This window comes from Chlamydotis macqueenii, chromosome 4 (assembly GCF_036417535.1).
Source record: "Chlamydotis macqueenii isolate bChlMac1 chromosome 4, bChlMac1.mat, whole genome shotgun sequence".
Lineage (NCBI taxonomy): Eukaryota > Metazoa > Chordata > Aves > Otidiformes > Otididae > Chlamydotis > Chlamydotis macqueenii.
This window is the reverse complement of record NC_141559.1, coordinates 51,631,323-51,649,122: the sequence shown is the minus strand read 5'-3', so window position 1 is coordinate 51,649,122 and position 17,800 is coordinate 51,631,323. Positions and strand designations below refer to the sequence as shown.

General features: G+C 38.2%; 1 protein-coding gene and 1 long non-coding RNA gene across 3 annotated transcripts in view; one reads left to right on the top strand and one right to left on the bottom strand.

Moving 5' to 3' along the window:
• Nucleotides 1-17,800, bottom strand: part of MTUS1 (microtubule associated scaffold protein 1) — a 90,512-nt gene that overhangs the window by 45,242 nt on the left and 27,470 nt on the right. The window contains exon 1 of one of the 2 annotated variants that reach the window (XM_010120628.2): nt 9,482-9,616. The exons of the other annotated variant lie outside the window; for it this stretch is intronic. Coding sequence (XP_010118930.2) covers nt 9,482-9,602 — 121 coding nt within the window. The 5' untranslated portion in view covers nt 9,603-9,616. Of the gene's footprint in view, nt 1-9,481; nt 9,617-17,800 lie in introns of those variants that run through there. 2 annotated transcript variants of the gene reach the window in all.
• Nucleotides 1,929-9,638, top strand: LOC147600985 (uncharacterized). The gene is made up of 3 exons (XR_015258466.1): nt 1,929-2,070; nt 8,130-8,190; nt 9,514-9,638. It is a non-coding gene; the product is annotated as an uncharacterized LOC147600985 (long non-coding RNA).

Genomic DNA, 17,800 nt, shown 5'->3' with positions numbered 1-17,800 from the left:
AAAGGATACCACAGAAGAAAAAGTAGGACAGGCAGTGGGAATTTAAAGAGCCTCCAGAGCCTTGGCTATATTTTGTATTATTGTCATTGTGCCAAAGCTGTTGCTGAATGTTTCCAACAACAGTTTCCTGTGTTTATGAAATTCTACATTCATTTAAAGACAAATAAATCCAGATTAGACTCAAATTCACTGATGTTGTTCTTTAAAGAGTGAGACGATAGCACTTCTAAGCATGTAGGATGCACTATAATCAGTGCCAAGTTATCCATAATGATCATATTTTATCTACCAAAAGATCAATAAAAAGTTAAATTCTAACATTTTCCTTCTAAAGCAGATGACTGCAGTTTGTAATTTCAAGTTACAAAAGAAATAGTTAACATCCAGATTCTCTGTCTCGTACATACAAATTCACTTTCTAACAAGTCACAACTTTCTGAGTATACAAAAGAGCATAAAACAATTCAGAAACCAAGCTAGGACATTATTTTTGTCCCTGGATTAAAAACATAATTTTAGTAATGATTAAAGCTTATAGGTTCAAAATGAACAGAGAAAAGTAAAGTTTACAGTAACTGTTCAACTTCCCAAATCCCTTCAAGAATCAGTTCTAGATAGAGCTCTTAGGAGCTATGTAAAAAATGCAAATGTAGTGTTTTCATCATTGTTCACTATGGTATCACCCAGTGACCGTCTTTCAATCAATATCTCGATTGGTTTTAATCACAGCCCAAAATGGCAACCCAACAGGCTGCTCCTCCCCAGCTATGCTGACTTCTTTTGATGAGTTCAGGTTCAGGCCCACATTAAGTGTTTTCCTGTAATTAAAAGATAACCAAGCAGTTACTTTGTGAAAAACTGCTAATCTATACCATCATTCCACACAACAGATACAACAAGTATTTACCTTACTTGCAGAGGACTACCCTGGCACGTCTAGAGATCACGCAAGGGGAGCTGCATTAAACTTTTTATATATGTAACTGAAGGATTATCTAATTCTACAACTGTTTCAGAGCTCTTTTAAGAATCTGGCTTACTCTAGATCAGTACTGTTTTTCTAAGGCACTAGAAATGGTATTTACACATATCTACCTCCACTGGATTGGTTCAGATAGCACAAGTTATTTTTACTTATATATATATATATTACTATTCCAATTCACAGTTTAAGCACCTGTGCTATTCATCCCTTTGATTACACATATCAGCACAGTTAACATGAAGCATAGTCTCTGCAGAATGAGGGAAAATTTCAGCAGGCACCAAAAGTAGTGAAAAGAATGCAACTTTAGGAAAAAGTTTAGAAGGCAGCAGCATAGCATGTTTTAAGGAGTACCAGCATGGTTGATCATGTGTCTAAAATTAACCTTGAAATGGTACGTTAAAGCTACCCTACTGTTGAAATGCTATTTGCTAGTCAACAGAATAAAATAGCATCTTAATAGAACCGCTTCACTTCAGTTGCTGCTGGTTAAAATAATCCATGTGAACTCAAATCTTCCATGCTTCAGTGCAAGTGCGAGTCAGAAAATACAGCATCTCAAGTGCCCCAAACTATCTCTAAGTGCTGCTGGAACATCACCTTTTCAAAAGGCACACAAAATGCACTTGGACAATTCCTGGCAGTCACCACATCATAGTTAAGGACCTATTTGTGTATTTCCTGTTACGTTAAACAGTTTTCCTGTTATTAAGAAAAGATGTCTCCCCAAGGACATGCCTAGAACATTGCACACCATTGTTTCAGGAACAGCCTGAGTGCAACTCAGTAGAACCCATGTGAAAACATCTTGCCATGCTGAAAACAAAACTGAGAACAGGGCAGCACCCAGTGCTTTTATTAGCCATAAGATATAATATGTCTCCACCCTTTGAGAGGCACACAGTTCTTCCCCTGCTTCCTGACCACACCTGAAGTTAAGGGACTTCTCTTCTCAATGACTCCTAGCCAAACTGCACAACTAAAGATGGCTTTGGCAAAGGCTGCCCAGTAGGTAACCAGTGTTCCCCTGAAGCAGTGCTTGTTTGCTGTGTCTGCTGTGGAGACCGAGCAGTTTCTGTGAGAAGGTTTACAACACTCATCTTATCTTTCTTCACATTTAATGTTCCCCCAGGTTTTTTCTACTTAAGCTAACAAACATGTACAAAGACGGCAGACTTACAGGTTTGCCTAATTGGGCAGTAGGGAGGGCGGGAGGGAGGCAAAGAAGACTACAGCAATTTTCCTGAGAAACTGATACCTCAGGTAACTGCAGTGCTCACTGGGGTATACTCATAACTTACTGCAAAGACCAAAACTGATATGTGAGGTTAATTCCTATGAAAGATTTTTAACTACAAACACTTCTACTTGTGTCACTAACAATGCAGCAAGAAAAATATTCACAGCACATTACACATGCATCTTCTCCATGACCCTAAGTCCTAGCTGAGAGGTCCCTCCTGAAACACAGGAATACAGGTTTAATAGGGTAATGCTATTCATTTCATATTAGGACTTCAAGGGACAAAGTGTCTTAATTTGATAAGTGAGTTAAGCAGGTGGTAGATTATACAGTAATATTCATGGAAATAAGTGAGCCTTGATTTTATATTGGTTATACAACAAGTGGCTCATGCTTACGGCTAGGAAAAACAAAGCTTTCTAGCCTTCTGTTTTATTTGGAGTAGAATAATTTGCAACTGGCTTTATATGTAAGATCACTCGTTTTTCTGCTGGAAGCATTTCCAGTATTCTTGCTTTACTACTTCAAATATTTGAAAAGACTTAGCACAAAGTCTTTTCTTGTAATAAGTATAAACAAAATATTTTCAATAATTTAAGTGCTTCTGATATTAGCAATATTCACACACAGATAAAAATGAAGGCATCTGATAGTGTAAAAATATTAGTATAGAACTGAAGTCATTAAGGAGTATTATTTGTAACACTTTCCCAACTTTTCTACTGAAGGAGTGCTAGTTCTCTTTAAGAAAAGGATGAGCTTTCATTAAAAGAATTTCACCACAGATGTTTCCAGCTGTCCTGTTTCATGCCTAACTAAAGTGTTTCCATAAACACCACCTACAAACTGTTTATATTAGCATCCTGAGGAATAACCTTTACTTACTATAAAAGTAGAAGCAGCATACTACCATGACAAGAAGTAGCAAAAATAAGTTTAACTAGGACTTGGATGCAGGACTCGGGGTTATTAGCACCCTAGACATCAGTAAAGATGATACCAGTGGAAGCTTCATAAATAGCAGTTGTAAAGGAACATCTCAGCCAGATACAAGCCAAGTTATTTAAGGTGAGTTATTTCTACATTTGAGCATGTGGACAGCTAAATTGAATAGGAGTTTTTTTTTTAAAGAAGACTTGAAGTTGTAAGTTATACTGCTGATATATCATTTTTCACACTATCAACTGCTGTTTTCTTCTCCTTGTATGACAGAGAATAAAAACAATACTCCATGACCAGGAAGGGCACTGTTGGTGGACATGGTTAGAAAGGTGCTGATGATACCACTAACTCTACTGTAAATAATTAATAATTCTGCAGCACTAGTTTACTATATCAAGGTAAAAATAATTGCTTAATGTCCTCTTAAAAATAAGATTTAATTCAATCAAATCTTTGTGACAACACTACTACTCCATTTCACTGCAGACAGCAGGTACATCTAGAGAAGAACAAACAGAGGTTACAGGAGAACTCAGCAAACTGGTCAGCTTCACCAATGCAGCCTTTCCTGAAATTTGTTCTGGGGGAAGATCAGCCAAGAGAGATGGGGTCTGCTTGCAAATGATTTTCCAACAAAGTTAGGTTTTGGTACGATACTTGGTAAAACAGTGAAGAGCTGTTTGAAACATCAGTGGTCTTCCGAAAGGGATCAAATCTATCAACTTTGGACCTAGATTCTTCCTACGCATCATGCCACCCAGGGATTATAATTTTTTAAAGTAATAAAAACAGTGGAGATGTTGCTTCATTACATGACACTGAATTAACAGCCAATCTATAAACAGAAATTGTCATCTCTTGGCATTGATTGCAATGAGAGTGATAAGTGTGGTCCCAATCTGTTCAGTACTCCACAGTACTTAACATAATTGTATCCAATTAAGAGGAGATACAAGAAATTTTTTCTTGCCTTTCACCTGTCTTACATCAGAGTCTTCTGTGCAAAAAAAAAAAAAATAAATAAAAAAAAATAAAAAAGAGTAACAAAACGGTGAGCCAACAGGCTGCAAATACTCAAAATGTTCCATTCTACCACTGAAATTTGTGGTATCATTTTCCTCAAAAAAGCTATTGCTTTACACTTTAGAAAGTTCAGATTAAAAAGACTAAATAGGTAGTAATGCTTTATTTGTGTGAATGCTGCAACCATTGCTACTATGGTAACAGATTCATTTGCACAAGCTGCAAAACTGGTAGAGTCAGCTTTTAAAAGTTTAAACTCAATTTTACCACACTGGAAATCCCCCAAAGTAATTCAAAAGCTATTCAGATTTTTAAGTGTAATTATAGCTGCCTGTCACTTCCAAATCCCAACCTCCTTCATGGCAATAGAAGTTGCAGCTAAACCCTTTTCACCTATTAGACATACCAAGTGGGAAAAAATGCACACTTAGAATATACAGTTATATTAGCAGAGATCATTTATTAAGTCTTTTATATTTACTCTCCAATTAACTGTTCGTCTATGAAGTTGAGCTTGAAGCAGCAATTTCATGTTGACAAATACTTGAGGCATCCTTCACATAAAATTAATCAGTTTAAGTGAAGGAATAACAAAATCCAACAGCATCTTTACAGTGGAGCCAGAATGCAAAAGTTGGCATGCAGCTTCTTTTCACAGCACTCCAGTTCTTATTTCTCCAAAGACTTTTTTTTTTGAGCAAAGCTCCTCATTTACATTCATTTTCATGTTTTATTAAATATATGCACAGTCTAAGTGTTAACATTACATATAAGTTATTGTTTTGACTTTGGCATGTTTTTATTGGTTTGTGGGGTTTTTGGTGGTTTTGTTTGTTTGTTTTTTAGCAGCTCCATTCTGCTATCCAGGCTTCCTTTGACAAGAACTAGTGTTATCTTCACTTTATATCTATCGTAAATGCATCAATTGGATAAGATTTGTATATAGTACAAACTATACTTACAAACTCCAAAACAGAGTCCTGCCACCACGTAGCTATCATCTACATGCCTACTAAAAGCTATGACCTCTTAAGATAGAAATCAGGCAGGTCATTTAGCAACCAGCCTTGAATAGATTAAGTCAGGAGGAAAGAGTCTCAGTTACTTCAACAGGAACATGATTAAATCAAAAATCCCCCATAACAAATGGTTTCCAGCTATTCAACTTCTTTTGCTCGGAACAGATAAGCCAGCTTTACTTCTGAATTATATTTTTCCTGGGTAGGTGATACAAATATTTAACATACTCATCCTGTATGAAATCTCTTCGGCAGACTTTTAAATTTAGAATACTTAGTAGGGTTTTGTGTGTTGGGTTCTATATTAAACTGTTGGGTGAGACATCAGTCAGTATTTCAGTTATTCTTTGGGGTAGAGGGAAAAAAAGGCATATGAGCAGTTAAGCAAGTCATGACACCTGAGGCTTTCAGGATCCTTTAAGAGCACTGCTTTGTGATGTTCAGAAGTAATTTTTTAGTTCCCAGTGTGATCTGAAGTAAGAAATCATATTGGAAAAGGATGTAATCTGCTCAAATAAACAGGTCTCTGATGGTTGCTTGTTGCTGGCAAGGTAAAAGAGAAATTTTTAAAACTGGTATTGCTGTAATGACATGAGTTACTGTTTGTCTTCTGAGACATCTCTTATTCCCAAGGTAATAAGAGAGTAACTAGGTTTAGTAAGCAATGGCAGTCATCAGAGAGAGAAAAGCACTCACTACAGTTTGCTTAGGGGAAGAAGAGAAAGAGGAAGAGCAGCAAGAAGTGCTGGATGAAAACATCCTAGACAGAACAGTTTACTACAAAAGCAGCAGTACAGTTCAGTATACAATCCTTGAAAAACTCTGAACAAAAGACACAAAGGCTTTGACCTCCTTTTGCAAAACTAGGTCCTTGTCTAGAATTTTATCTTTATGCAAGAGAGAACATAAGTAACTCAGAATGACTGTTTTGAATCATTCATAAAAGAATGTCTTTCTCTGGCAGTTTATATAGAATCATACAGAGATGATGATTTACACTGTCACACTATTGATGCATGAAAAGCATAAGAGCACTTTAGTCACTCTTTGGTAAAAATCCTTAATAAAGGAAGAAAATGTTATATTTCATTACTGAAAGACACTGGTTCACACTTAACTCATATCTATAATGTTTATGCATTCTGCAGTGTTGAGATTTTTGTTGTAGTTACTTACTGCAAATAAGTTTTACAAGTCACAGGATGGCTGAAGTATTTTCTGAAACCTTTCAGTGCTTTTGTTTTGCTGAAGAGGACACAGCTAACAATGCAGGTGTACTATACTTCCAGTAGCCAGAAAAAAATTACACTTTGATGTCTGCCTGCATTTAAAGGGTGAAGAAGCTTCTGGATACAATGACCTAGAAGCAGTGTAGAGCACACAGCGATGAAAGTTAAACAACAAGGCAACAAACTGAATGACCCTAAGAAACACTAAATTTTACAGCAATTTCCTCTGTTTATTCCAGAGGAATAAATTCCTAGAAAAAATCCCAATTTTATTTGGTTTTCACTTGAATAGGCCATATGCTAACACTGCAAGATATCTGAACTACTCCAGTTACTTTGACATCTCCACATGGACAAGATGTAAGCAGTGCAAACGCACTCCAGCCCAAGTGTCTATTTCACTATAAATGCAAGGATTCATCTAGATTAACTTAACAGCAGTGTAAACAACTATGTCTGGCCGTACTACATACTGTGAAGAAACTGCGGCAGGCTGCTGCAAAATATTCTCAAATGAGAATGAAAACCCAAGAGTGAGTTCCATCCTCTTCCTCCCAATAGCGCGTACATCCTAACTTCACCAAGTTACTGCACCACAAACTGCCAGCCAGGACACAATAACGGAAGAATCCAACTTGACCTGTGCTTTAGACTACTTTAAAACTCTACATTTCAAAAATTGCCTTAAGTATCTCAAGGATGCTTTACAGTCACACAAGCTGGTCGGTCTATGCCATGATGAAAGGTAGCAAAGGATGAAATCCATGATACTGCTTATGAGAAGCACAATCTGCATGAAAGCTGGAATTGAATGCTGCTTACATAACACTCATTCGCATTCCTGCATGGACTCTGAAATTCCCTTTTTCAATTAAACTCTCCCTTATTTGTTGATACAGTCCCTAGTATATTCTATTTCTTGCTGCTTATGTGACCTTAGAAAGAAGTCACATGTCATTTTAATCCAATTAAACCACTACAAGGAAAAGATACTCAATACTGGCACTGCAAGACGAAATACAGTTCCCTTCTGGCATTTAACAAAAAAAAAAAAAAAACGAACCTTTTACGCTTGTGATATACATTGTCATTGCCTGATCTACTGTTGCTGAGTTTTATGAACCTGAAATAATCACTAACAAGCTTCGATGCATTCCACTCTTCCAAAAACCACAGTATATCTATACATACTTCCACTCTTCACTACAGAATATGACCTGGTTTTCAGATGCCCTACTTTCCTGGTATATTCAACTCTAGCTAACCACTGGTGAGCTTTCTGCTAACACACTGACTTCCTACAAGACAGGGACAGCAAAGCAGAAGAGGGAGATCAGGCAAAAACCCCTTTAAGCTTTCAATACTATATCATTAGCTTGTACATACTGCACACAGAAAAAATACATAGAAGGTAAATTCAGCCCTTCGTATTTAGTGAAGTGCTGCTTAACTGGAATGCAGGGCTAGCAATCTATTTTACATGCTGTATTTGACAGAGGCATCCTGCAGGCAGGTTTTGCTTTCACATCCACTCAAACAAAATAAAACCACAAACAGATTCTTATAATTGTAAAATTCCCCTCGATACATGCACTTGATATATTTCTGTTTTTCAAAATCATACAAATTTCATGAGCAGTTAATGAATATTTGGAAGACTGAACATTCTCTCTCCCCTTCTCTTTTAGGATTTTTGTCCCTGGAATATGTGCTATGTGAAGACATCACACTGTTAGCAACATCAAGGATGTAGGTATATGCACAAAGACTCCCTTACACGAGAATTTTTAGCATCAAGGTATTTTAATCCTAGCTTAAAGCCACACAAGCAAGCTGCAAATGGAAGCCTATATTAAGTTTGGATAGTCAATCTGTATTACGTTCATAACTGAATTTATCACCCAGGAGGAACTCAGAAACCAGATTTACTTTACCAGGCATAAGTAATGACAAGGAGAATGGTTTAAGCTGCTCCGTGAAATACCAGGACAGGAAGGAAAGCTGACTGGTAGAACTGAACTCCAAAAAAATAAAAAGCAAAGAGGGTGTTATTCAAGAGAGCAAGGAAATGCCTGAGAGGAAGAGCTTCTGCAAAACTAGTTTATGTAGCTGCTTGCTCCTCCCTAAGTAAAATGCAAGAAAATTACAAATAATGCAGCAGAGAAAAAGGACTTATGTAATACACAGGCTGCCGTAATATTGTCTAGATGTTATGTATCTTAGCTAAAACCAACAAGCTGCCACTCCATGCCAAAATGACACATGTATGTCCTGGAACAAATCTCAGCTTCCATGATCTGTTTTCCCACTCCACATACTTGCTTTATTTGCTTTACCTGCCACTGAACATGAAAATCAGGTCAAATGCATCTGAGAATCTCGTGGTGTTTTTTTTTTTTTTGTTTGTTTACTTTGGTTTTTTTGGGTTACTGGGGGGGGACAGGTTTTTGTTTTTTTTTTTTTTTGAACACATACTTGTCTTGAATGCTCTAAAACTTCACACTTTTTAAGTTTCTATCGACACAAGTTTACTTGTTGTACTTGCAAATAAGACATGTTTAACATGACGTGTATGATAAGATACCTACACATAAGTATTCAAATATTTCTCACAGAGAGAAAGCCACATTGTGACAGCCTGTATTAATTCCACTTCCCTCTCTGTTCCCCCCGACCCACACGCCCGCAATCAAGGTATATAAAAGACAGTGCTTCCAGTAGATAATCATTAAAATGGTTAGATATTTAATAGGACAGAATTCCTGATACTATTTTTGGACTTGTGGAAAGAAAGAGCAAATTCCAATTTGCATTTCATAAACAGAATAACCATCTTCCAAACAAGCAACTCAGCATGGGTGCATGCACATGCAGAGACTTAGAATATGTAACTACTTTGCTCTAAAGTCAGACTTCTGTATTAAATTCACAAACTTTCATGCCCAGTATGGCTTTTATTTGCTAAAAATAAGCTGCTTCTGATGTAAACAAGATATTCCCTCAATGAATGCTTTAATTGTCATATTAAAAAACCACAAACCTGTATGAAATATAACAGTGCTTTTCTTGTAGCCAGAAGGCAGACGAATGTTTCGGAGCAACCCCTTTGCTGTCAGCCGTACATGCATGTTGGATAAGGAAAATTTCGGGGACCATAACATGTCTTCAGTGCAATTGGCAGATAAACAAGCAAGAAACAGCCTCCATGTACTGTCACATACTATGTTTTAAAATCACTACCAGCAGAAGTGAAGCAATTCTTGCTAAAGAAAACAGGCTTGAAAAAATAATCAAGTCTCCATTCCTTTGCTCTTATTCCTTATGCACAGATAAGCCAAAAAAATAAAAAAAAATAAAAAAAAAGAGAACTCAGTAAAAGCAGATATCCACAGCGTAAATGCTGCTGGCAGATTCTCCTCACCAGATGTTGTGGAAACAAAGCTTGTTCTCAAAATAAAACAGACTTAGTGATTCGGAAAACCAACAGCCTCTGAATTGCATCACAGTGCTGATGCTTCATCTGCTATGGGACTCCATGGGGCTGGGAGCTAGAAAAGGAGGAGGAGGATGAGAAGGGAGGAGGAGGAGGAGGAGGAAGTGGGTGGTCTCCCCAGCTGAATATATCATCCAGCAATGTCACAGACCGTGTAATTGTTCTTTGGAGACTGTTAGGGAAATTATTTGAATACTCCTAAAGGCATATTTCACCTCTCCTCTCCAACAATCCTTTCAGGGTACATTTTTTAAAAACAGTTTCTTTCAATTAACATGAATTTATCAGGTAACATTTTCTATGAGAGTTTCTTTTGCCATTAAATATTATGTCAACATTTGAAGTCTTAACAAATCCACAAGCACGTCTGTTCTCTAAGAACAATTCAGTATTTGAGATCTGCTTAAGGGAAATACTATTTAGCTTGGCAGCTCAACACCACAGATGTTTCCATTAATCAGAAGAGAGGCAAAGAAGCAGGCATCAATTTCATATTAAAACAGATCTCTGCCAGCTGGGTTTTGAAGGCACCCAAACATTGTAGCAAACAAGCAGTGTTATAGGAGTTCCTTCAAAATAGATGCTGTCTCCATATTTAATTATCCCTCTTAAAAAAAAAAAATTCTTCTTAACTTTTTAATGAACGAAAAAGGGACCTTGGTCCCTTTCAGCTACCACTTGCAAAAATAAAGTGAAAAATAGAGCTAGAAAATGGAAAAGAGAAGTAACCGTTTTACAGAGATGAGAAAATGTCACATTTTTCACCTATGACCTTGACTATAAATACACGTTGCTAAGGCACTGCAGACTTCCACTGGCCATGTTCCTGCGTGAAGAGAAACATTTCACTACTGTGCCTACAGTCAGTAGCTGCCGTGCTAGGCAGCTATAGGAGCAAGGACCACCCAAGTATCCCACAGCCGGTGCAGGAGACAAGACAGTAACAGCTCATACCCTCTTTAGGGTTGCTTGAAGAGCTGCCCTCCACAGCCTTTGAGTCTTTCAGAAACAGCAAAATTAGGACCATTTCCCCTGCTCCCGCACTTCTACCATTTCACCAAACCACAGCTAATGCTCTCTAGCACCTACATCTTTCTAGTTCCAGAAACCGTTAACCCAACTTGCTCTGAAGCAGGCATAACCCAAAGCAAATATGATCACACTGACAGGTCTCATCCCAGTGCTCTCTTATCTGTCCTCTCCTTACCACAAAACTATTATATTTTAATAGCATCTCTTATTTGCACAAGACACTAACATTTTAAATTCTCTAGGGCTTATTTACCGCACCAACTAGAACTAAAAATAGCACTTTGTTGCTTTATCATGGTCTCTGGGTATCTCTGACATCATACAGGCCAGTGCAGTGACAATAAAACAGCTCATTGTAAACAGAGCAAAAGAGCTGCAGCCCAGCATCAAGACAGTCAGACCTGTCATGCCAGCCTCCACAGTGTGCTGCAGGAGAATGCTGCTGAATGTTTATGATCATGTACCAAAATATTTATTTCCCAGCACAGTGATGTACCACTAACTCTGAAGTACTATAATACATCTGCAGTTCATGCAAAACTATTCAAAGTAAGTATAAAAACAGTAAATTAGCTTTTTTGTTTGGTTCCCAGGGCAGCCTCTGCACACAGCAGGGCATGCATGTCATTACTGCTATAAAATCCCCACTGATTCCTTTAGTCTGAAGAGCTTTGGGAGTAGCAATGTGCATTCATGTATCTTTCCAAAAGCCTGCAGATCCAGACCCTTCCTAATCCAACATCACTATCAAAGACATCACCTCCTTTCTGTGCTAGAAGATTGTTAGGCTTGGAAAGCATGCTCAGGAGTAATCCAGAAGGGTTGTTACAGCACATTACAGTAGCCTTGTGTATTCAGTGTAGTTCATTAGCCATCTCTTCAAACGTTAGGTTAGTATTGTCAAATCCCCTCTTAATGAAGGCATTTTAGGTTTTGACTAGTCCTACAGCCAGTCTCCAAATACCATTCAACACCCAGCCATACCTGGTTTTACCCTTCTGCCAAGGCACCCACTGGCACTCCCTTGCCTTCCTCCTGCCCTCCTCATCTCCCCAAGGGAGGGAGACTGCTCCATTAAGTGTACGTTCTCTCATCATCCCAATTTGATGCTCACAAAGATGGAAACAGTCCAATCAGGTTGAACAAAAACCCAAGAAAAAATCCCCAAACCAACTCACCACTTCTCCCCATCCTTGCGATGGTGCCTGGGAGAAAGGTAAAGAACTTCCCATCAGCCTGTAAAACCAGAGAAGTTGAAGTATCCCACTGAAACCCTCACTTCCTTCTTAGGAACAGGAGCTAAAACAAAGAATTTCTAGAGGGCAAGTGTGATGCAATGAACCATCTCGAGACTGAGGAAGGAATGAATCACTAGGCAGAATAGGAGCAGATAAAAGCTCTACATGGAGAGAAAAGCCCTTGTAGCAGAGGCCAAAACTCCTCTTACAGAGATACACAAATAATACTTTCACTGCCTCCTCTTTCCCATCCTTAGTCTGAGTGGAAATATGCCATAAAGAAACAGTATTAATTTTTCAAGAAAATTTCTGATTTGAGGAAGATGCCTTTTTAGCCTCTGGGTCTGGAGTCCTGTTAACCCCACAAACCTAAACCACGTGTGTTTATGCAGAAGTAGGACCTGACAACACTAATGAAAAGCAATAGAGGCATGTCAGTCCCATCTAGCACCCAGCACTCAGCTCCAGGACTGCCCATCTGTATGCAAACAGCTCCCAGGAGAGATTTAACTCAGAGAGGTTCCTCCAGTGTAGCATTGTCAGAGCTCTGCGTCACACCATGGTACACTCCATCACAGCGGTGGCTACGCGTCTGCCAGCGTAGGAAAACAGTGGGTCAGGAAAACAGCACCTCCAAGTCTGCGTCTGTATTCCTATGACCATCTAGTGCCTGGTGCCGGCAGGGTACAAAGCCAGGATGTAATCCGTGGGGTCCTAACACAGCATGCCAGGAACTTGCAGTGCCCACATTTCATGCATAACATGAGGATCACAGAGGGGTCTTTTTCTATCCTGACATTGGATAAGGGCGATGGAAAATAGCAACAGAAAACAGCAGAATAAAATAGGAAGTGATATACAGCTCAGACAGAACACAAACAGATTTTATTTACTAGGACCTTACTGCTGACTCCCCTCCAACTCCAAGGGCAAAACTGGTGACCAACACGGAGAAAGGGGCTCAGCCCCACAATGACCATGTAATTTAGTCTGGGTTGCTAAACGCATCAATACTTGATGACACGATCAGATTGATGGTGGGGCTAGACCTATTTTAACCCCAGGAGATTTAGTGTATCTGCCACTCCCTGGGAACCTTAACAATGTGACAAGAAAGAAGCAAAGGGCACGGGAATCAGCAGGCTCTTCAATTCAGCCTCATGAGGCCAAGTGTGCAGTATTTGTACATGTTTCTACTGTCTCTGTTCCTCTTTACACATCCAATAATCACTAAGAAAGCCATCAGAGTACAATAAGTGTCTCATTGTAAAGAAGCCTAAATCAGAGGCTAAATTTTTAGACCTGAGAAGCCCACAGAGAGGACAACTGGCTCCATGTCTAAGACTGCATGGGCAGTGTGGAACAGATGGATTTCACTGGCATGCTTCAATTCAGGAAGAACTGAGATGATTGCATATGCAAAGAGAGACGTGAGAAACAGGAACCTACTAAGAGCCAAAGGGTCATCTGTGTCCTCATTTTTGTTTCTGGAAAATGACTGCCCCCTCTCCACTTTCCTGTGACCACCCTGCTCTCGCCAGTGCTTCAGTCTGAAAAGCTAACTTTCCTGCAGGGAACAATACCTGCTGCCATGCCAAATGCAGTTTGTAGCTTCAGGACTTATTTTAAGCTCCAATCCTCATCTAAAGAAAAAAAAACCAAACAACAAAAAACAAAAAAAACCCAACCTCTTCCTGCCTCAGAGCAGGCACTAAGAATCCTAAATAATTTAAGTTTCTTCTCGTACACTAAAGCTTTTAACCATTATAAATTCAGCAGCCTGTCAAACAGAAGATGATGCTGCAGTGGATTTCCAGGCAAACAGCTACAGGATTCAGGCTGATCTGTCTTCTCACAGCGGTGGCATTTACAGCGCCTACACTCTTTCAGAACTGAGAACAGCAACAAAGCATCACAAGAATAATTTCATTTTAACTTAAGGGAGCAGCAAGTTATTTTCCATATGTAGGATGTCCCTTCCAAAACGGCATTTTTGTTAGACTACCTCAGTCAAAATCCTGCAGTGTTTCGAAGAAAAACTGTTACTTAACAACAGTGAATAATGTCACTCATATTAGGACAAAATGCCTTAAAAGATTAAGTTTCCATGATCTAGACAGATGTGTCAAAAAACCCCAACTATCTCTGTGCTAGGAACTTCTGCTGTTCAGTAACAGGCTAGATGTATACATGAGTCCTTCTGAGCTCAAGCCCCAAGGAACAGAGCAAAAATAGAAGTTTTACTTAAGGCCGTAGCTTACAGATCTGTTAATTATTTATTCACACAATATTGACTTAGATGTATTGTGCAACTGTTCTTCATCTGTGGCTTCAGAGCAATACCCAGTACCCAGACAGTCTCTACTGAAAAGCAATATGCAAATAAGGACAATTTAGGCAAGCACATCTCCTAAGACATGTCAGTGATTTATCAGCTCTGATTCACAGCTCCCAGGGTTCACAGAGCAAATTAAAGACAACTCACAAAATATGTGTTTCACTTATCTCTGTGGGCTTTGCATGTTCTTCCTAGGCCCAAGTCCACAGACAAAAATGCAGAGGTACATTCAGTTTACAAACTGTCTAACCATTTTTGACACAAGATCCTTGAGTTTCATGTCTCTGGACAGTTCCATGGTCTTTCAATGATCACATCAATTTATCTCCCTAACAGGGGTCAATGACAACAATATGGGCAGCTACTATATCTGCTGAAAAATATCTTAAGAACTATGGGGAGAGAAAGGACATAAAGAAAACTAGAAGGAATAAGTCAGGGGAGTTCAAAATAACTTGAAAAAAAAATATTGGAAGAGAACATCAAGAGGTCGCTTCGGGATACTTCATACACTTCACCTCAAAGTTAAGGAAGAAATCCAGTACAATGACACCCACTGTTTACTGCAAACACATAAACCAATGTGCACAGTCTCCAGGTACTCCAGAGTCAAAGGAAAAAAAACATTTTAAAAAAAAGGAGAACATAGAATAGATCCATATCTAGGTTTAACTGTAGAAGAAAGGGGCAAGAAGGTAGGACAGAAAGAACCAAGTACTAGGATGGCATTTTCAAGAAGGCGATATAAATCGGCACCACACACAGCAACTCAGTTAGGAATAACAAAATGAAAACGTTTTGCTACTGGTATGTAACCCTGATAGTCAGTCAAAGCTCTAAAGTCAGCTAGCAAAATAAAAAATTTATTGTCCTCTTCATTACTGAAAAAAAAAAAAAAATAGTGAGATGTTTTTAAATTAGTTCAGATGGAACAGTAATAAAAGTATCATTTCTGGCTAATTTTAACAATGAAGTTTATAATTTAAAGCCATTTGGACAGACTTCAATGCCAGAAAAGCCTTGGACTCTAGCATCCAACATTTCTTTAAGCATCCCTTTGTCTAAGCTGATACAATCTGTGGATATTCATTTCAGCTGCCCCCTCTACTCAAGCAAAGGCTAACCTATTGAATATTTAGACAAGTGTGAGAAAACTGCAGTTCTTTGTTCTTCTCTTATATGGCTTGTTATTGTGAAGCATCCAAATAAATACCATGGAAGAGAACTACAGACATTCCTCCTGATGTCAGAATAAACACCGCAGAAATGAACTACAAACATTCCCTCCACAGAAAGCCTGCATACTTCTGTGTCACCAGGAATCTGCAGTATGGCTGCGTGGAGCTGGAGAGCAAGTTTCTCACAGAAGTTATAAACATCTCTGAAACATCTCACTTAAAATTCAAAACACAGGTCCTTCCTTAAAAGCATTAATAGAAAAAACAGACCTCGTTGTGTGAAAATCATTTGGGTTATGCTACAAAAAGGCCTTAATGAAGGCAGAATATCACCATTTGAACAGAGCTGGCCCATGTGTTACTTCAAAGCAACCCTTGAGGTTTTAAAATTCATTGTTTTTTGTAAAGGTATCTGTTGAAGGCACAGGGAGCAGTGCTGACTTTCAGTATGGAACAATAGATGACCTTCTCAAAAAGTGTTAATTTTCAGAAGATGAAGTTTCAGAAGAACACTAGGAACATGTATGCAAACACACAGATATATTTACTTGACAGCTGAAGGAACCAATCTGGAAGATAGTAAGACTGTTGTCGTATTTCTCTGCTTCTTCCTCTGTGACAAATATACTACCTCAGGAAAACACGGTGTATTTAAAAAAAAAAAAAAAAACAAACCAAACTCAAACCACTCAAAACAGATTACTTCATTATCTGAAGGTCAGCCCCAGACATTTCACTTTCAAGACTTCCAGAGCATAGTTCTTACCCAAGGAATTAAATCCTTAGATCCAGTTGTTGTACTTATACTTCATTTGATAACATTGGAAAAATCTGGCCAAGAAAGTAAGAGCTGTTGAGTTTCAAAGGTTGTTCCAGGTTTACAGATATTCCCTTAACACTTTAAAATAAAAATATCTCCCTAATGAACACATTTAGTAAGAAACTCAAATTCACATAGATTTAGATGAATTCTGCATTTATTTTTATAGAGATGGCACAACGAAGACCTGCTTTTACAGTCATTTCACATGTAATAGCTACTCAGAAGCTTTGCTGTCTGTTTATTAGAACATTCCGTATTAGCCTGGAGGCATTCTAAGGCTAGATCACATGAGACAATTAAGTCATTCAGATAGTTCCTCATAGTTCACATAGATGAAAAACTGTCTCAAAAAAAAAAAAAAAAAAAAAAAAAAAAAAAGACTAAAGCTGACTTTATATCACAGCTAGAAAGGCAACAAAATAGTCCAGTGCACAGTATCAATATCTGCAAAATAAGTGTAGGCTTGATCTTTATGTTCCTCTTTAAGAGACAAAAGGAAAAAGACTAACTTATACTATTCAACTCCTAGAATTTTCAATCCGTAGAATATTAACTATCTTCATTAAACTAATAATTAATCTAATCTTGTCTCTTCTTTACCCCACAGAGTTTACAAACTGTTCAAGTCTTCCTGCAAAATTTCCAGGGTTTCATTTTAGAGAGAGGGCCAAAAGACAGAAAAACTTACTAATGCAACTTATTTACAAAAACCGAAGCTCTTAATATAAGAGACCAAGAATTCAGTCTCAACATATCTATGTTGAAATTCCTAATTAGAACTAGTCAGAGATGCTACTTCTGCAACATGGAAGACCTGGACCAAAATCCTCCCTGCCTTAACAATCACTTAAACACTGCCTTTTCTATGCCTGGAGCGCTTTAGGCACTGTAGAAACTACTAGATGTTAAAAAGCAGAATCTTTCTCCTGGTTTTAACTTCACTGCAGAAGATACCTAGTTTATTCCAGTGGAGAACAGTAAAGAGTTTTAAAATGTTTAAGATATTTACCCATCAAACTGTTTCCTGGATGATTCTTAAGGGAACTTATTTCCCATGAGCTACAGAGTACAGTATTAGAAGGCACCGAAAGAAAAGCTGAGTTGGTTCAATAACAAGAGAAGTTTTACTCCACGGAAAATTTCAACATACTCACACAGAACGCTTTTTTTTTTAATGGATATATGAAACTTCAAATTACTGTTTAGATGATACTGAAATACAGTTTGTTCGAAAATTGCCATGAAGAGCTCTACAAT